This window comes from Amblyomma americanum, chromosome 10 (assembly GCF_052857255.1).
Source record: "Amblyomma americanum isolate KBUSLIRL-KWMA chromosome 10, ASM5285725v1, whole genome shotgun sequence".
NCBI classification, from domain to species: Eukaryota; Metazoa; Arthropoda; class Arachnida; order Ixodida; family Ixodidae; genus Amblyomma; species Amblyomma americanum.
Window position 1 is genome coordinate 102,376,596 of NC_135506.1, and position 20,834 is coordinate 102,397,429.

Sequence of the window (20,834 nt, forward strand, 5' to 3'; positions counted from 1 at the left end):
ACAAAAAGGTTCCGCAGAGCAAATTTTATACAGCATGTATAGAGCCAAAGCTTGTGCATAAACCAAATATGACATTTATCATGTCGCCACTCAAAGTGCATTCCCTCAAAATAAGCAGAACTGTGCAGTGCCGATCTTTTCCAAGCACTTTCTCAATGCCGAGTGGAAAGTGTGGTTTTCAAAACCACTGAGCTTCTTTTTTAGTCGGCTGTTTTCTCGCTGCAGTCTCCCGATAGCATCTGCTTTCCTGAACAATTGCACTCTCATTCGGTTTATATTTCTTGAATCCGACTGCTTGCGCGGAAGAAGGTCATCGGTAGTTTGCGTTGCGTAATCAAATGCCTCACTATATAGACTGCTGTAATTCACCGACTGCATCTTGTGCACTTGGTTTCCCATATCCTGCACCTTTAGGACTTGCTTCTTTATCTCCTAACAAGGGTGCATGAATCAGGCTATCTTCATACACTACAGAAAACGAGCAGGCAGAAGTTGCCGAATGGCCTAGCTGTGCATTTTTTGCGACCACAGGCTGAACCAGCAGCTTCATCAGGGCCGCTCGATACATTTGACGCCCTTTCTTGGTTTGGAGTAGAATTCTGCGTCAATCGCTCCAACTTACGTCTTTTTTTGTGGCTGCATGTAGCTTGGGTAACCCGCGAACACGCTCGGAACAGCATCCCGTTTCAGGCGCCAAAGTATAATCCGAATATAAAAAGTGAAGGCTGCAGATGACACTGCTAGCAGACTTGTCATTTGGGACAAAATCTTTTCTTGATATGGCCTTCAGAGTCATTCGAGGGAAATTCGTGAAAACTTATTCCAAGTTTTTTTTTTCTGTCAGAGTGGCAGAAAGATACGCAGCAGTACATTTGTCTGGAAAATACAGAATCAGTTAGGATTGTGGTGCGAAGGTCATGACAGAGAACCGATGCAGTTTTCATCACACAGCAAATAATTTAATTGCGGGATCACATCAGTTACACGACACCACTCGCACCTACCAGAAACACATGCAACACAGCAAAACAAAGCCCAGCAAAAAGTTCTCGCTTCAAGAGCAAAAAAGCAGAGCTCAGAACTTCTGGCTCTCGTGGTGGCGTATAAACAATGCACGAGCGCTTATCGTAATTGATTATGTTGTTCGAGCCAGAGAGAGCTTCGCTGTAAAGTAGCTGCCCAGTACATTGAGTGAAAGGCACAAAAAGCATACCTGAGTTTAGTCATACAGCGTGGCATCTTTTGCGACACACACACACACACACACACACACACACACACACACACACACACACACACACACACACACACACACACACACACACACACACACACACACACACACACACACACACACACACACACACACACACACACACACACACACACACACACACACACACACACACACACACACACACACACACACACACACACACACACACACACACACACAAAACATTCAGCACGATGGCATGCAATCTGGACGAAATGTTGCGCTGTAAAGCCTCGGTTGCCCCAGTCGACTTTTGGACGAGCACTGAAGCTACATGCAAAAGCAATCCGTAACTGTTTAACAACGTACCTCGACTTCTTTGTAGCTGCAAGAAGAAGTCGAAAAAAATGTACTTCGTATTCACTGTTCTTCTGCGTGAAAACGTGCCAGAAGGGTTGATGTCGCCACTGAAATCGCAGGCAGTGCCGGCCAGGCGAGCGCCGCTTGATGGATGGATGGATGAATACGGCTGAACCCTTTAAATCGGGCGGTGGCTCAAGCCACCTAGCCATGTCTTCTGAAATTTTACTCCTGTCTTGCTTTTAGCCACCAATCGTATAAACTAGCTGCCCTTGGTTACTTCTAACCTCTTAAAATGCACTTTCCCTTCACTATCCCTAAACCCCAATGCCTTGGGTAAATCAGCCCCGCTGCATTCCACTGTAGGGTGAAGCCCTCTACATGAAATTATCCAGTGTTCAGCCGTTTCCTCCTCCTCTCCACACGCAATGCACAACGTGTCTATCTCGTGGTACCTGACTCTATACGTCTTAGTCAGCAAAACTCCAGTCCTGGCCTCAAAAAACAAAGAGCATCCCCTACAATTATCATAGATATTTTCTTTGGCTATTTCCTGTTTAAAGGTTCGGTATGTTCCCAGTGCCGATTTCGTCACCATCCCTGTTTTCCACAGAGATCTCTCTCTTTCGTTACCCTTTTTCTTTACCGATAATTGCTGATTTGCCCCCTTACTGCTGTCCAGATATTTGCTTGTCAATTTTCTAGTTCGCTTACTCCATAATTTCGTGTCAACATTCTTTATATACAGGTATCTGACAACTTTCCTAGCCCACTGCTTTTCCCCCCTTTTTCTCAATCGTTCCTCAAATGCTATCTTACTGCTAGCCTCTCTGCTCTCGAAAGACGCCCATCCCATATCAATCACCCTGTACCCCTTGATTTGGCGTATTGCCATGTGCTCCCAAAGCTAACCTCCCTACTCCCTGTTGTTTAATTTCTAACCTTGCTTGAACATCTGGTCTCATGCAGAGGACTGCATTACCGAAAGTCAGGCTAGGGGCCATCACCCCTTTCCAGATCCCTCTTACCACTTCATACATAGTGTAGTTCCACAGTGCTCTATTTTTCATGACAGCTGCATTCCTACTAGCTTTATTCATTACATATATTTCATGCTCTGTCAGATACTCAGCACTATTATTTATCCTCACCCCAAGATACTTGTACTCATCCACTACCTCTAGCATGAACTCCTGTATTCTATGCTCGCCGCCGTCTTCATTAAATATCATGACTGCAGACTTTTCCTTACTATACTTGAAACCTAATCTATCTCCCTCTGTACCGCATATGTCTATCAACTTCTGCAAGTCTTCCTTGTTTTCAGCCATTAGTACTATATCGTCCGCGTGTATTAGTCCCGGTAAAGACTGTTTAATCCATTCCCTTGTTTGAAAAAAGAAAGGTTGAAGCCTAGTCCGCTCCCCTCTAGCTTGGTCTCCAACCCTTGCAGGTACAACATGAACAACAAAGGGGATAAAGGACATCCTTGCCTAAGCCCCCGCTGTATCTCTACAGGCCCTGATACATTTTTTTTAGCCTTGGGCTAAGGTCGCCACCTCGCGGCTTGTTACGGAGTTAGCATAATTACACTTCTCCGCTGCGCTATGCGCCGAATGGGACGGCCTGAGCAACGGCGCGCCACCGGAGCTGATCGCGGAGGCCAAGTGTAAACAGTATTTACGTGTCAGCTAGCACGGCTCCGATATGCCGAAGAAGCATCAATGAGTTCGGCCTAGTGGCGCCATCTAATAGTGAAGAGGAGAACCACTGTTGTCAACAAAAACCCTACGCTTCTCTTAAGCCTTTAAGGGGCAGAATCATCATTCCAAAAAAGAAATAGAGCAAATTCCTCACTCGTACGTTTTTTATAGGCCAGATGAGACGGAGCGACAGACCGGTGCCCCAGTTCTCACCAAATAACGCGCTGAAATGGACCGTAACAATGTCGAGTCCTGTCCGAAGAGAGGCGTCCTGCATCGAAGGGTGCCGCCATGTTTGTCGTCGCGGGAATGCAACTTCCTAGAAGCGGCGCCAGAAGTTTGGCCTGAGCACATCAGGCTTTCATCTTGGTTTTTCCGCGGAATCTCTGCCGCGGTGGCGGATTCTGCTCGCTCTCACAGCCAAACCTTTTTTTTATTTTTTTTGTGTCGACTATGTGGATTCTCTTTAAAAGTGTCGCCTACCGCATCGATGGCCTTGTGGTAGAGCATCCGCCTCGCAGTTGGGAGGTGCTGGGTTCGATCCCCAGTGCCGCCGGGAACCCACCGGTTTTCTAATGGGTACAAGGTTTCTCCTTGCCTGGTGCTCGGATTGGAATGAATTGGCGAAAGCTTGGGAAAAGGGCTGTGGACAAAACACGTGTGTTGATGGGTCAGTGATTCGTTCCGCCGTCTAACCATGGTCCACATTTGAGAGGTTTTTCAAAACCCACTCCTGGCCCTTTTTTTTTCTGGTCAGGCATGAGAACATTGCTTTTTTTATGCTCTAACACACCGAAGCGAAGACCTTGCGGCAGCTAGTGCATATCCACCTCGCATTGGGAAATTTCGTTCCCACACCATCCGCCTGCGTTGTTGTTGGGCGATGTCAGTGATCCTATTTTCTTCGTTTCACCATCGATAGTAATCGTTTCCAGGTAGCAGAGAGCAGCACCATATATATGTATATCCCTAATGCTGATAGCTGCGGCCTTTTCTTCGGTCTTCATTCGAATGATCGCCTGATGTAGACAGCACGCGATTGACGGCAGTCTAGTCAGGATGGCTGCTACGAGTAACTTTATTGAGGTTCTTGAGATAGGAGCCCGATGGCGCAGTGCTCGTCTAATAACAAGGCCAACCTCTCGGTCTAATGACGACCTTGCAGTCGCTGCGAGTGAGCGGCGGAACGCTGCTGCATGTCTGCGCTAGGTGTGATCCATTTCGTCTTCTTAATTTGATAACCAAACCAACTAATTTGATAATGGTGTGCCAGGGTGGTATTCTCTCGCCTTCCGGATGAGAATCTGAACATTCATTGTTGTCGTTTAGCGGTATATCACCGATATTGGGCTCTTTCACGTTGGGGCGCAGATAATCGCAAACTCGCGCACTTATCTTTCACAAAATATAAATAACATTTGTTCCTCTGACTTCTAGCCCTCCAAACACCTCACGTGCCGTACTTCTTTAACATCCGAAAGTTAGAGAACCCTGCCTCAAGTCACTGCAGCTGAATTGTGGTATACGGGTTTCCAAGGATCTCGAAAAGTGATGTGTATCTCTTTCTGGTGCTGTTATTTGCTCGTTTTTCCCTAAGCCCTATTGCGTTTTCTCTTGACCTACTTGAATTATATGTAACTTCTCTGCATTCTTAAATACAGTATTGTGCGTTTTTATCGTGAAGACTCAAAAGTTTCTCCGCCTCAACCGCTGGATCATTTGCGATGAAACTGCACACAGAGCTTGCGTATTATGGTAACTTTTGTATCGTAGGAAGTTTGACAACGGTACTTACTTAGTTGAGCCGTGCATGATGCGAAAACATAATCGTCTACGTAGAGATCGGCAACCAAAACCCGCAGTCGACGCTTTTTCGTTGAAGGGCGGCTGTGGCGCCATCTGTTTGCGGTAGCGCAAAGCATACGACAAGGCCGTCGAGGAGAGCGTTGCTAGGAGCTCGGGCCGTTTGAATATGCCGTTCCTGTCGTTTCGTCTGCTTCTACTGAAGCGCTTACAACATTTTCGACTTATTAAGCGGAAAAATAACAGAACAAATGATTTAACGAGGCTTTACTTTTTAATGAATATTGCTTGCAATGCTCGCCTCGGCGGCCTTGTCGTTACGGTTTCCACTGCCGAAAACAGATGGCGCCACTGCCGCCCTTCAGCGAAAAAGTGTCGTCTGCGGGTTTTGGTTGCCGATCTCTACGTAGACGATTACGTTTTCGCATCATGCATGGCTCAACTAAGTAAGCACCGTTGTGAAACTTGCTACGATACAAAAGTTACCATAATACGCATGCTATGTGTGCAGTTTCACGGCAAATGAGCCAGCGGTTGAGGCGGGGAAATTTTTTAAAGTGTTCACGATAAAAACGCACAACACTGTATCTTTGTTTTGGACTGCTCCATGCTTTTACTCAAGGAAAAAAACTTATCTGAATATCCAATTTTGCTTTCAAATATTTCATTCTATTTTTGTTCCCCTCTCCTCCACTGTTAACATCCTTGTCAGTGGAACCTTAAGGGCATTCTTAACAAATAAAATTGTTAAATAGCCTAGGCTAAGCTTGTTCACTGCGTAAAAAGCTTTGCCGCTTTCGGTACGGTTCTTGCAGTTTGACGCACTGCACCCCGTCATAGTTGGAGGCTGCCGTCACTGCACACTATCAAAATATATACCACTGGAGCGCATGGAAAAGGCGGGAACACACCACAGCCGACCGCACCGGACGCGTCCGATCACGATGGCAGCCGAGAGGGTACTGGGGCCGGCGAGGAACCGGCGTAGCGCCTGGAAAGTCGGCTCCTCCACTTCAAACTGAAACAAACGTCGTCAGCAGAATCACGTGACGGCCGCTCGGCGAATGGCGTCAAGAGCGGCGCGAGGAAAACAGTCGCGCAACTCTGCTCCCTGCGGGAGCATATACAGGAAGACTAGTTCCGATCAAGCCGGTGGCGCCATCTGGTCTCAAACGGAAGAACTGCGCGTTATAAACGGTCTTTATGTCAGCTAGCACGGCTCCGATATGTTCAAGAAGCATCGATAAGTTTCGCCTAGTGGCGCCATCTGATCGTCAAGAGGGGAACCACTGTTGTCAACAAAAACCGACGTCAGAATCATCACTCTAAGAAAAAAGAAATAGAGAAAATTCATCACTCATGCGTTTTTTTATAGGCAAGACGAGACGAAGCGACAGACCGGTGCCCCAATTCTCACCAAATAACGCGCTGAAATGGACCGTAACAATGTCTAATCGTGTCCGAAGAGAGGCGTCCTGCATCGAAGGGTGCCGCCATGTTTGTCGTCGCGGGAATGCAACTGCCTAGAAGCGGCGCCAGAAGTTTGGCCCGAACCCATCAGGCTGTCAGCTTGGTTTTTCCGCGGAATCTCTGCCGCTGTGGCGGATTGTGCTCACTCTCACTGCCGAATCTTTTTTTTATTGTTTTCTGACGACTATGTGCATACTCTTCAAGGGTGTCGTCTACCGAATCGGTGGCCTTGTGGTAGAGCATCCGCCTCGCATTCGGGAGGTGCTGGGTTCGATCCCCAGTGCCGCCGGGAACCCACCGGCCTTCTAAAGGGCCTGTCACACTAGGAAAACAGTCGGCCGACTTGGTCTGCCAAAACCATGTCGTCGTGATGTCTGGCTCTATGTCACACTGCGCCGACTAAGACAGTCCGCCGACTGTCGGCGTCGGCGCCATGTCTCGCACAAGACGGCAGTTGGCCGATGGTCCGCCAACTCCCATGTCACACTAGCGAGACAGCGTGCGAGACCTCCCGCCGACTTGACCCTTTCTCGTTCTCACTCTTTTGTCATTTCCTGCTATGCGAAATTCATGGGCCGGGACGCTTCATTTTTAACTATTTTAAATAAATCCCACCATAGTAAAACACTAACAATCGTGATTATGAACCTAGGCTGAGGGCAGCCCAGTACTGAGCGGCACTTATTTCTGGGTCAGAAAGGCATGGCTCGAAAAAAAAAAAATCCAGTCGCTCGCGGGTAAACAGGACGGGAGAGATTAAGGCTAAAATAATAAAAAGAAAAAAAAATTCTCATTGACGCGGATTCGAACTAGGAAGCTCTGGAATGCGAAGCTACTGCCATACCCACGACGCCATAGAGAACAGAGTAACTTTCGTCCTTCAGAGGCGCTGATAAGAAGCACTCCGCAGTGTTGCACTCGCGACAGAAGTAAAGCCGGCGACCCATGTGCGAAAACTCGGCCGGCGCGATGCACCGGTCGCTGCTTGCGCATTGCAGCCCCACTGCAAGCAGGGACACACGGAGCAGCAAGCATCGTTGCGCCGCTCGACTCAAGCACTCGAGCTCAAAGTGTACGCTTTGCCACCCGCAGCGGTCTGATTACTGCGTGTTGAAGTTCGCACCAGAAATGACGAAATAGCCATATTATCAGAAAGACCGCCTGCTATACACGAGCAGCGACAAAGCATCCTTGCGCTAGTAGCGAGCTTTCGGCAACGGCACCGCCCGCGGTCCCGCCAGGCGACGAACTGTGCTGCTGCCCGGCGCAGCGGACGCCGCTTCGCAAGTAGCCTGCGCTATATCTCTTAATATCGCTTGGCTGTTAACAGTATAATCGCACCATGAACTAAAATTATGGTCAATTTCCGCGACACCTTCGGCTGCGGAGCTAGCGGACCGCTGCGGGCGACAAGCGAGCCGGACGACAACGGCGGGCCAGCGGCAGCTTGCTGGGCGATTCTGGCGAGAAATTTTGCTCTTATCAAAGCTGTTGCTTTTACCAGCAACTCGGTGTTGATCAACGATCCTCAGAAATGATACATTTGTCACATTTTTCAGTCTCAGCGTTTATTTTTTACGTCAAAAACAAGCTTAAGCTGATTTTTATAACGGCGGCGGACGGGATCCATGCTGGCCTGCCGGCGAGCAGGCTCGGTTTCACGTTCGCACAAGAAAAAAAAAACGAAACAGCCATGCTATCAGAAAGGCCGCATGCTATATTCGAGCAACGACACCATGCCTGCGCAACAGCCGCGCTTTCGGCAACGACGACGCCTGCGGGAGCGCCAGGGCGACGAACTGCGCTGCTTCCCGGCTGCCGTACTCGTCGCTAAGCCTAGCTGGTTTCGCATCGATGCCGCAGCTCAGGGAGCTTTGTAACTAGCCAGCGCAGTAATAAAGGAACTCCTCTAGTCACATCAACCTGTCCGATAATAAAATATAGTTATGCTCGATTTCCGCGACGGCTTCAGCAGCGGATCTAGCAGACGTCAGGCGAGCCGCACGAAGCAGCAGCAGCAGCAGCAGCAGGCGGCTATAGGATGAAATTTGCTTGTATCGTAGTTATCACTTCAACCAGCACCTTGGCATTGGCCAACGATCCTCAGTAATGATACCTTTTTGGACATTCATCTATCCCAGAGCTTGTTATCAACATAAACAAACAGTACTATAGCGAAATCGTGTTCGTGTCTCGTGAATGTTTTTGCTCAGCGACCGATCTCGCGACGACACGGTCGGCAGACCGGTTTTGTCGGCGTCGCGGGCGTCAAAGCATGTCACACTACGAGGACATCTGGTCGTCGGACGAGTTGTTGTCGTTGTCGGCCTAGTGTGACAGCTTGGTCTGCCACAGACAAGGTCGGCCGACAGGGTTGGCCGATCTTAGGTGTCTCAGTCTATTGGCGAAATCTTGGAAAAAGTGCTGTGGACAAAACCCGTGGTTGACGGGCCAGTGATTCGTACCGCTGTCTAACCATGGTCCACATTTGAGGGGTTTCAAAACCCACTCCTGGCCCTTTTTTTGTCGTCAGGCATGAGAAGTTCTTTTTTTTATGCTCTAGCACACCAAAGCGAAGGCCTTGTGGCAGCTTGTGGCAGCAATGCTTTCGATCGCCAATCGAACACTTACACGAACATATTCTTTGCGTTCTGCTCATAACTGGGCGGTGCCTTTCGTAAGAACTACGTTTGGCCAGCAAATGCTTGCACATACTCTGCCCACTCTTTTAAACAATTCTCGCGAAAATAAAGTTAATATTGAAAATGTAAATAAGAAAAGAATACATTCATTCTTTCTCTCGCAAATGTAATTTTCTGCTTTTCGAGAGGTGTGTTTCTCCTGTGTTCTTTTGGATTTTTTGCGGGTTTGTTGCTGTGTACAGTTGCTATTATTCGCTGATAATGTTTCTCATTCATATTGTGCCTCTACCTTTAACAACAAAAAGACTGAACTTCGCGTATTAAGAGCTAAAATTTCTGTAAATGTACTGGGATGTACTGCCTAAATTGTAAGTGCACCAAATGTTACTATCCACACCTTAATTGCTGTTCTGCCATGTAATGGGGCCCGAGCGACGTCAAGTGAATTAACCTTCAGTTTTTGCCTCGGGTCCCTCATTTCTTTTTGAAATGAAAATAAACTTCAAACTTAAACATTGGGAAATTTCGTTCCCACACCGCCCGCCTGCATTATTGTTTAGCGATGTCAGTGATGCTATTTTCTTCGTTTCACCTTCGATGGTGATAGTGCGATCTGGAACGGTGCCACGGCGGAACGGTGCCATGGCTGTGCATGTCTGAATGTAAAATTGGATAAATATAATTTTAAAATAACCATAGTCTAGAAACATAAATCTATACTGCGACCGGCAGATCAGGAAGAACGCGTTTTAGGATAACTCAAGAGGCAGTACCCGTCCTTTAAAGCTAGGTCAGGGTGTCTTACAACACAAAGCTCAAAAAATAAATTTAACGAAGAAGGTGACACATGTGCTGTGTGGTAAATCTGTAGGAACAATAGAACGCCTCGTGATATATTGGTATGCATCCCGCTGTCGATTCAGGCGCTGTCACTTTCCTGAGGCGCTGTGCTTTAGAGGCAACAATGGTCATGTAAACGAATCTGCGGTGGAAATTAGCCAGAAGTGATAAGGAGGTTTATGGCTCAAAAGCAGGGAGGTGACATAAGGTTATTGGTGTAGGAAAACGTATATAAAAATGGAGAGCTTTAATTTAACAACTTACATTAGAGTTAAACGAAAATAAAGGGAAAAAAGCTGAGCACGGTGGAAACTGCCATCACCCCGTTTCATATGGGACGACCTACCTTCCATCCATCTATCCAGAGGTAGTTGTGATCCATTTCGTCTCCTTGGTAACAAAAAAAAAACAATTTTGTACGCAAGTTCCAGGGTCATATTCTCTGCCTTCCGTATGAGAATCTGAACGTTCATTTTTGTCGTCTAGCGGTATATCATCCACATAGTTCTAAACACAAAATCCCTGCACCTCGTGACGATTTATGAGAAGAACATTCGTATCCCAGGCGCAGGGGCAAATCTGGCTACGTTCTCAAGTCGCACCATTCCCGTGTTTTCCAATGATTCGGGGCTCGAAATGAAGCAGGGGATCCACCACGGACCCCCCCCCCCCCAATCCTGCAGTGGAACGTTCGATCTCTTACAGCGCGGTACTCCGAGCTTCGCGTGCGCATCACCGAAAGCACGCCGGAGGTTATCGCGCTGCAGGAGACATATGTGCGGGTCCACGATGGGGAGCCCCGACGGCGGCTACCCGGCTATGTTGGTTACCATTCGGCAACCACATGTCAGGAGATGTCCTGTGCTGCAGTGCCCTGTGCGGACCGCTCACATCGGCCTGGGTAATCGCGGTGTGCAGTGTATGTGCGGCGGGATGTGCAACATACTGTCGTCGGCTCGGCGGCGGCGACAACCGATGCCCAGGAGTGTGGTGTTGACACGTCCGTGGCCTGTGTTTACGTGCGCCCAGCTGTCGCGTGGAACGCGCTGTGTTTTCGTGCAGTGAGTTCGTGTTGTGCCCCGCGCCAAATCATCTGCGGCGACGACTGCCTACCTAAAGCTAACCACGACTGCAGAGGTGGAAAGTTTTGCTGGGGCTGATTTCCGAGAAGCAGCATACACTTTCGAGACTGCAATTGTCATCGCTTTGGTCACTTCAAATTGACTTTTCTTCCGACCCTTCCATCATATTGACTTGGTACCCTTCTGTCAGTGGTGTACCGGTAACGTACTTGTTATTTCTGCAAACTAGATCAGGCGTTATCTTGAAAGTCACGCTGCTGAAGTCGTGTCACTAGAACAAACATTATCAAACGTATTGGCTGCCGGTTCAGAGAACATAAATGCGTTCTGTGTACAAAATAATCGATTCAAGAACTGAACAAATAAGGCATTGCTCATCTTCCAGTAAGTGTACAAGCTCCATGGACCTTGATCACAATCCGAAGACAGAAGGACAGTTCCTCGAAAAGAGGCTAGGTGCAAGTGACCTAGAGGTAGGGCTCATGACGTACAAGTGCTATGCTGCTCTATCAGTAGGGGTATCTGGGAATTAGCGCAGCCTTCGTGTGTGCCTAGCGCTGGAAATAGAAAATCAGGCCAAGCCTTCATGGCGATGCACGATTTAGAGCATGGTTGACAGTCGCGGATCCCGGCTTCGCTTCGCATTTCTTTTGTTCTTTTAATTTATATGCCGGCAAACAGCCAAAACTGCCTGTGCTACGCAATAGGCATCTTTCGACTTTACTAAGCATGACAGCAAACACAAATTTGAGGTATCTTCTGACAACCGAACTTGGCGCCTAATACCTGGCGGAGGTGGCGCCACAGCGGCACTGCGGTCACGGCGTTGCGCTACCAAGAAGTTTATTTTTTTAATAAAACATTTTTACAATTAATTTATAAGGCCTAGAATTGTGTTGTTAAGTATAAAGAGGAATTTATTTTTGTGAAAATTTTAGCTTTCAATAAATTTCGCGATGCTTTCTCAAAGAAAGCCGTCAGAGTGGCCAAAACGCAGTCAAGTAGAGTATAATAGCCAATCCAACTTATCAACCAATGAGATTAAAGCGTGTCGTTTTTCAATGTTCTCGATGGAGTTGTTGACAAGGTTCGTGCGCTTCCTGCTCTTTCCAGCCCTCTTATAGCCCAAAACAAACATTATAACGCCCCCCTATCGCTGCAAGGAAGTACAAAAGATGATTTCGATGTGTTTCGACACGTGGTGTTACCTTCTTTATCCACTGTGCGCTCTTCGGTGGCGTGTTTCAGTTGTGTGTTGGCGTCGCCTTCTGGCGCTCTCTTATGGTTTCTTGTTCGTCTCCAGACCGAGATGATCCTCGACTCGCAGTACAGGAGGGCAGATGGCGTAAGCACCAGCGAATCGGGCCAGGATGAGAGCCTGTACTGCCGAACACTCAGTGTCCAACTCAAGGATGATTTTTGCGCAACGGCACGGCGGTGAGTTCCGGGAGATCGGGGCAGCTCCGGGCTGTGGTTTCGCCTCTCCACAAGGGAGGCTTTTTTGAAATTTTCGGTACCCCGAATCATTTCTGAAGTGACAGCATAGCTGATAAAATATATATTTTTTCCCACGTATTGGAGAAAATAGACATGGGGGCTCAGAGAGCGTTGAAAGCTGGCATTAAAGCATGTTCACTTCACGCCAACGGTTGGTTTCACCTTAAGGGCGTGTCGGTGCAGTTTTCACATCTTCCTATTTGTCAGTGGGTTAGGTTTAGGGAATACCATTGGTTGGATGTGCATTTGCTCCTAGTAACAGCGAATCGATCACGCGAGGAGTGAACAGGAGAAAAACCATCAACGGGCATGACCGGGGACAGGTGTTGCAATCGAACAGATACTCACGTTATGTTTTTTTTTCTTTCAGTGTTTCGTCCGTGTGCCTCACTATACGCAAGAGCAAATCATCGACTGTTGGTCGAAAGGTGAGTGTTGCTCCTTATTTGTCCTTGTTGGATTCTTATAGAAAGGGCAAAGAAAGGTAGGGCATAAAATGGCTCTTACTAAAAATGTAAGGCGACATGTGCGTGTTTTAATATTTGTAAAGAGCAATTTGAGCAGGTTGCATCACAGGAGGTTTCCAGCTCGTTTGCTCATATATGCCGCAGGAGTTTTCTATGTTTCTGCAAATGTAAATGTTTTATGCATTCTTCTGTTGACACACCTCGTGAGAAGGGACATAACTGGCAAAGGCTCATATTTTTGCCCCTCTGTGGTTCAATGAAAGGACAGCAATACTCCCTTGAAGAGATACTCTTTGGCACGTTGAGGTCAAACCAGCTCATATTACTACGGATGGCACATTCTCACTGGACAAAGCCCAAACCTTAATCTTGTCCCTTTAATGACTTTACTTACAGTGTGCAATTGTTAAAGGATGCAACTCAATGTATACTCTGGGAAACGTTTATGATGTGGGTATCACCGTATGACAGACCTCTGCATTGTGTAGCTTGACTGCATATAATCCCAAAATGACATTATGATGTCCAAAACTAGTGCAGAGGCGATAAGGGATTTTGCAGTGGGTAACCTCAAGTGAATTTTTTACTTTGCCTGTAATCTCTGCTGCAGAATGTGTCAGCCAAAGGAATTTTGAGGCTTTACTTGTTAGTATCCAGACGGCATTATTAGTGCTAACAAAACACGTACACGAAAGAAAAAGAAGGACACGGGACTGGCGCTTGCTGTGTCCTTCCTTTTCTTTCGTGTACGTGTTTTGTAAGCACTAATAATGCCATCTGAATCTGAAAACCATCTAGCCCATCTGCAAGTTCTTTTAAACCATAGGTCATTTTCATTCTCTTTTTTATTTTAATCTATGGCCTTTGCACTTTTCAGGAGCTCCAGATCCAGCTTACAGATGACGCAGACCCATTTTTTGTCTACACTCTCACTCTCACTGAAGAAGACTTCCAGAGGCAAGTCTTTGTGTACTTTTTTATTTACTTTTTTGTGCCATTGTTTGTTAAAGGCTTTCTTCACTTCTCTTTTTAGTCTTATTTTTTGGTTCATGCTGTTGTGCTAAACACAAGCAATGTACCATTTATCCCAAGTTTATGAATTCTCTTGAGCTTTCTCTTGCCAGCCCCTCCTTTCCTTTCCATCCTTGCTTCTGTGGCATCAGAGTGTCTGAAACTGAAAAGTCACTGAAACTGATACCATTGCCTATATTTCTTGCACCCTAGAAGAGCAGATGTGTAGCTGTATTGCCAATTAAGTAGAGGGGAAAAAAGCTTTATTCTTCCAACAAGAATGAAAAAGAGTCAAGAGGGAGAAGCTACCTAGAGCTTGGCAGACCCTTTATCCTCGTTAGAGGGTCTGTCAAGCTGTTTGCTTATAGATATATACTATAGATACATAGGTAGGTATTTTTTATCAAATATGGTTTCTTTTAATGTACAACTTATTACAGGTGCACGTAAACTATTTTATCAACTATATGTACAGGACTAATGCCTGTCACGGCTCACGTACAGAAAATGAAAACAGTATTACATTCCAGTACAGAAAAAATATTACCTAAAACTTGCAGTATTACAATGTTACAGTGTCTCTACAAAGAGGGTAGGCACGTGCAAACTTGATACTTCATGCTGGGCTGGGCTTGATCAGTGCACCTGCTACTTGCGAATCTCCAAACTTGCTTGCTGCGCTTAGAGGAGATGGAAGGCATCAGAGGCCTCGAAACGGCAGCAAACCTCTTGCTTGCCATAAGCAGCCCTCACTGGTTTAAAGCGTTAGGTGCAGAAGTTCCACTTCATACCTGGCATCTTGGTCTGTTCCTGATTGGTTCGATGAAGCAACAGCTGTCTTGTGTGCAATTGTTACGCCAGCTGCTGGCAGGACTAGTGTTGTTATTGCTGCCAGCAATTGCTGCAGAGTGGCAACACCTCTGCTAAATGCTAAGTGAGAACTACCCCCACTTACTAAGAAATTCAATGCAGTAAAGTCACCTAGAAAATTATCTCTACATTCCAGCGCCACTCTCTGTGGTCTTATTCAGTGTTTGAAGTGGTCTGAAAAGCCTGGAACCTTTTATTTAAAGTGCCTGGTTTTCCTTCGTGATAAAGCAACAGCGTTTATCAGAGATTGGGGGCATCCCTGTCCTCTTCAGAGATGCGAGCAACACCAACATGTTCACATCATGCGACATCAGGTGATGGTTGGCACACCATGAAAATGGAAGGAAAAGGTTTCAGCTGATAAAACTGGTGCAGGAAGCGAAAGAGTAGCCTTCATTGGCTTTTGAACATGGCAGCGTGTAGTCATTATATGTGCAGCAAAAGCAGGTGCAGATGCTGTGAGGTTTCTTGACACTCAAACTCCTGTTCCGAAGCATTGACTTTCACCATTTTCGCAGCAATTTTCGAAGTGGAATGTAGTTCAAAAGAGAGTGAGGATGAAGAAATGAAGAGCTGGTGACATCACATGTGAAAACACTTCAGGGCCAGCACGGTTTTACCGCTTTACACATGCGACTCTATGTTCTGAATTTCCTGTTCCACCTAAAATGACTCACCCACATGGCAGTGAAGGCACCCTTCATTTTCTTGAACAGTGTTCTTATGATGACACTTCCTGTATCTAGAGGCAGCTCACATAGAAGTATATGAACGGCATTGGATGCACGGTGGCAGCAAGGAAATATTTTTATGCACAATTTCAACTTTTGTGCCAAACGTATTATTTCAAAAATGACTACTCGCTTGTGTCACTACCAAAGCCAGCCGAAAGCTGTACAAGAGATTTCTAAGTCTAAAATAAATTAAAAGAAATTTCATTAAGTAATTTTTCTTTTGCGAAATATTTTGGAAAAGAAACGTTTGCCTTTTGTAGGGGAGAACTGTGCATTATAAAAGTTGTTGAAGAATGTTTTAGAACCCCTTAAATAAAAGCACTTGGGAAACCTTGCCAGAATATTTGTTTTTCTGGCTTTCATTTACGCTGCTACATTCACACCTCGTCTCGCAGCCTCAAGGCACAGCAGGGCCTTCTCGTGGACTTCCTGTCATTTCCACAGAAGTTTGTTGACCTCCTTGAGCTGTGTTCCAAAGATGATCAAAAGGTTTGCGTTCCATGGTTCTTCCATTTTGCTTTTCTTTTATGCTTTTTCTTTACTAGTTCGTATAAAGACTACTACATAGTGTCTCCAAAGCCGTATACATCACAAATACTGCTCTTGTGGGTTAAGTCATCACATCTTCTTGTTTGTTTGCTTATTTACTGGTTCATTAATTCACTTAGGTATGTTCTTTGCCTCGGGGACATTTTAGAAGGAAGTAGACAACACAGCTGGAATAAGCCTGTCAAAAAAATAAAAGTGTGTCATGTCGCAATGGACATCAAGTCTTCAGATGCATGTCGCTAGTTTTTGTTCCTTGGAATCAGTCTTAACGAGCAGCCTATTGGGATGTACGTTAAGCACAGCCTTCTTTTTTCGCTCCTTAGCTATGCTTGTAATATTATTTACGCATTGAAATGCATTTCTAACATTGTGTCAGCAATGTTGGTAATCTTTCGTGTAGTCCGTTTTTATGAGCTTGTATTTTTTCGCTTTTGTAAAGATCCGAGTCCTGCCAGAGCTGGTAATGTCCTTAAATAAGTAAATGAATTGCATCGCTGGCTTCTGCTGGCATACAGCTGGGCAGTGTTAGTTCTTTCTTTCAAAAGGCGTTCTTGATGAATGAGGGTGTTCTATTTTATAACAAAATTATTAAGTTGTATCTTTTCCTGCCCCATTGCCCGCTGTTTCTTTTTTCTTTTCCTGCAATGCATACATAGATTTAGTACGTTTTATTTTGCATTTCACTTGCTTATATTTTGTGTGCTATTTCCTTCTTATATTTTGCTTTTGTTTTTGAATCTAGTTTCTGAACCCCCCCCCCCCCTTTTTTTTTCATTTTTCTCTCTGGCTGAAGCCACTATGCATTTTACAGAGAAGTTTTGGCACTTTTTCCTGCTTTTTTTTCCTTTCTACAATTCCTTAGCACTTGAGGGTAGGTAGAACAAATAAATATCTAAGGAACATCACTCACATCAAACTGCTTGTGCACATACTTTTTTTTTCTGCCAGGAGAGTCCCCGGTTCGTGGTATCACTGGTGGTGCACGGTCGGACCGGCTCGGACCTGGCCATCTTGGACGTTGTTGAGGCCAACCCATTAAAACACCTCGTCCACCTCTCACTCAAGCTGTCTCCTGCACCAGACGTGGTCATCCGCAAGAATCTGACGACAGCCATGCGCCTGCTCAAGGTATGGGCTTGGCAGCCATGCACCTTTTAGATTTGTCTGCAAAGCCATAGTTGCGTGCATGGGCTCCTGCATCGCGCCCATTGCTAGTTAACATATTCTTACTCATTTGTCTCTAGTTTGCCTCTTGCCTCCTGACCAAACTCATCTTTATTGGGCAAATATGTGCCTTAAACGAAACAACGCACGATGGCAGAGATAGTAGGGACAATAATTTGCATGCCTGGCTGTTATCGGAATGAGAATGGCCATGACACTGTTGACCGCACTGTATTTATACACAACTTGGAACATGCTAAATAGTACAGTTACATTGTCCGAGGCAGTTCCAGACATTGCAGGAATGGTCATTTATTTATTTATTTATTCAAAATACCCCCAAAGGCCCTCATTTTAGGGTATTACATGGGGGGGGGAGTAAGTACAAAGCATTGTTATAAGGTTAAAGATATTGCACTAAAATAAAATAGAAATCACAAAATATTAATCATAAATAGGCATTCACAGAAAGGGTCACAACAATGCACATAACAGCAAAATTTGAGCATAAATAACAGCACCGCTAGAAAAAGAAAAAGACAACACTGGAAAAGGTGCGCTGAAGTACAAAAAAATATAAAATAAAAAGAAGACAAGGCGGAAGAAAAGAACGCTCAAAAAATACCTTTTTAGTTGTTGAAACATGAGTGCATAAGATGTTGGTATTTAGATCAGATTCAGTGGCAATTTCTGATGGCAAAGCGTTCCATTCGGTTATTGTGCGTGGTAAAAAAGAATAGGCATAATGGAATGACTGGCAGTTAATGCGTTTAACTTTGTAAGGATGATCGCGACGTGGAAAGATAACTGGCGGTGGCTGAAAGAATTCATCATGAAGGGAAGGATGGTGATAAAGCTTGTGGAAAAGTGACAGACGGGAAATTTTTCGGCGCAGTGCTAAGTTATCTAACTCGGCTTTAGTCTTCAATGAGGTGACGCTGGTGTAACATGAATAATCAGAAAAGATGAATCGCGCAGCACGGTTTTGCAGGGCTTCGATGTTACTGATGATATAATTCTGATGAGGATCCCAAATGGCAGACGCGTATTCGAGTTTCGGACGGATTAATGTGGTGTACGCTAGTTTTTTTACATGTGTCGCGGCCTCTATTAAATTATGTTTGAGAAGTCCGAAAGTACGGTTAGCGGAGGCAAGAGTGAGATTAATATGATGATTCCATGATAAGTCGGATTGTAGGTTAATGCCAAGATACTTGTAACTTGTGGTGAATTCTACACTATTGTTATCAAGAAAGTAGGCGGTAGGAATACGTGGCTTGTTAGTGAAAGACATGAGCTTAGTTTTGGAAAGATTTAAAGGCATTAACCAATTAGAACACCATGTGCTTATCGCTTCAAGATCAGACTGCAGTGGCTGGCTGTCAGTGTTACAGGTTATACGTCGATAAAGCACACAATCGTCAGCAAATAGTCTGATTCTGGACGTCACGCAATTGGGTAAGTCATTAATATAGATAAGGAAAAGTAAAGGTCCCAGTACACTGCCTTGTGGAACTCCAGACGTAACATTAGCGTAACATGAGTTAGAGTTGTTAACTGATGTGAACTGAATTCTAGATGAGAGAAAATCTGCTATCCATGTAATAATATTAGGGTGAATGTTCAGTTGGGAAAGTTTAAGCAACAACCTTTGGTGTGGAACGCGATCAAATGCTTTAGAAAAATCTAAAAATATTGCGTCAACTTGGAAACCAGCGTCAATCAGTGCATGAATATCGTTAATAAAACCGGCAAGTTGGGTGTCGCATGAGTAGCCCTTGCGAAAACCGTGCTGATGATCGAAGATAATGTTATGATCTTCAAGGTAATTGATGACCTGAGTATGTATAATATGCTCGAGTAATTTACAAACTGTACTTGTTAAGGAGATGGGACGATAGTTAAGCGGAGAAGCACGATCACCTGATTTGAAAATGGGTATTATCTTAGCTATGTGCCAGTCGTTAGGAATGGTGCCAGTTGATAGCGACTGGGAAAATAATGCGGTTAACATGGAACAAATGCTATGTGATGTATTCCTTAAAATTTTATTATTGAAGCCCATATGATCAGCGCTAGAAGATGTTTTGAGATTGTTTAGTAGAGATAAAACACCAGGCTCACTGATGACTATCTCGTCCATAGTTAGTTCCACTAGTGCGCTTAATGTAGGCAAGGATGTAATGTCTTCATCTGTGAACACAGTTACAAACGCATCGTTAAGAAGTTGAGCGCACTCTGAATCAGGGATGGGAAAACCAACAGAATCTGTAAGAGTGATGTCAGGTCGAATTACTGGGTTTACCACACGCCAAAAACGGCGAATAATATTTTTCAGCATGGAAGACAAGTCATGAGAAAAAAAGTTGCGCCGAGTAGATTTTAATGGTGCCTTATAATCCTTTTCACATGCCCTGTATTTGTCATGTGAACTCACAAGACCATTCAGTTTTGCCTGTCTGTATAGTTTTTTCTTTTTGTTGTTCAGCCGCCGAAGACGGTTGGTAAACCAAGGAGAACTGTTATCACAGGTAACATGGGAATGAACTGGTCGATGAGATCATTGAGGGCAGTTTTAAAAAGGATCCAGTTCTGCTCTATAGAGCGAGAGCAGAAATCATGCAAAATTTATCAGAAAACATTAATAATTCTGCATTAATTGCATCAAAATTTGCTTTGCCGTAACATCTCATGTTCTTTTTAGTAGTTATCTTTTTACTAGTGCGAAATTTAATGTACCCAGTGATAACATCGTGGTCAGAGATGCGTTCCTCATGAGTTATGCCTGAAAATATATCAGGTTTGTTTGTGAGAACTAAGTCAAGTACATTGGAAGAGGCTTTAGTTGATCGTGTTGGTTGGTTAATGAGTTGTGTTAGTGAAAAATCAAGGCAAGTGCTGAGAAAAGAATGTGCTTCTGCATCTGTGTCCACTACGGAAAGTGTTGACCAATTAATTCTTGGAAAATTGAAATCTCCAAATAAAATAACAGCGGAATTGGGAAAACGCGCATACATTTTACTGAGCACCCGATGATATTCATCTGAAAACGCACCAGACATGTCGGGAGGACGGTAGAAAACGCCGATGATGACACGAAATGCACCATCATTCAAAGAAACCCAAACACATTCAAGGAAAGAATCGATAACGATAGGTGTGGCAATGAAATCCTCCTTTATCGCGATGAGAACACCGCCCCCCCTTCGCAACTGTCTATCGCAGCGAAAAAATCTGAAATTGCATGCACTGGTAAAGATGTTGACATCATGAATAGTGTCGTTCAGCCACGTCTCAGTTAGTACCACTAAAGAAGCTTGACATGAATCGATGAAAGATGATAGCGCAATACCGTTAGCTACACTTCTAATGTTGGTGTACAAAAACAACCATTCGTTATCATTACCACAATGTAATTTGGCAGGT

The 20,834-nt window shown here is 45.1% G+C and overlaps 1 protein-coding gene across 1 annotated transcript in view; it reads left to right on the forward strand.

Moving 5' to 3' along the window:
* The window catches only part of LOC144108583 (spindle assembly abnormal protein 6 homolog), a 42,795-nt gene that overhangs the window by 15,463 nt on the left and 6,498 nt on the right, over nt 1-20,834 (forward strand). Inside the window, exons 2-6 of the mRNA XM_077641781.1 lie at nt 12,420-12,553; nt 12,984-13,041; nt 13,958-14,037; nt 16,091-16,184; nt 17,193-17,372. Of these exons, the coding sequence (XP_077497907.1) occupies nt 12,426-12,553; nt 12,984-13,041; nt 13,958-14,037; nt 16,091-16,184; nt 17,193-17,372 (540 nt within the window). The 5' untranslated portion in view covers nt 12,420-12,425. The remainder of the gene's footprint in view (nt 1-12,419; nt 12,554-12,983; nt 13,042-13,957; nt 14,038-16,090; nt 16,185-17,192; nt 17,373-20,834) is intronic.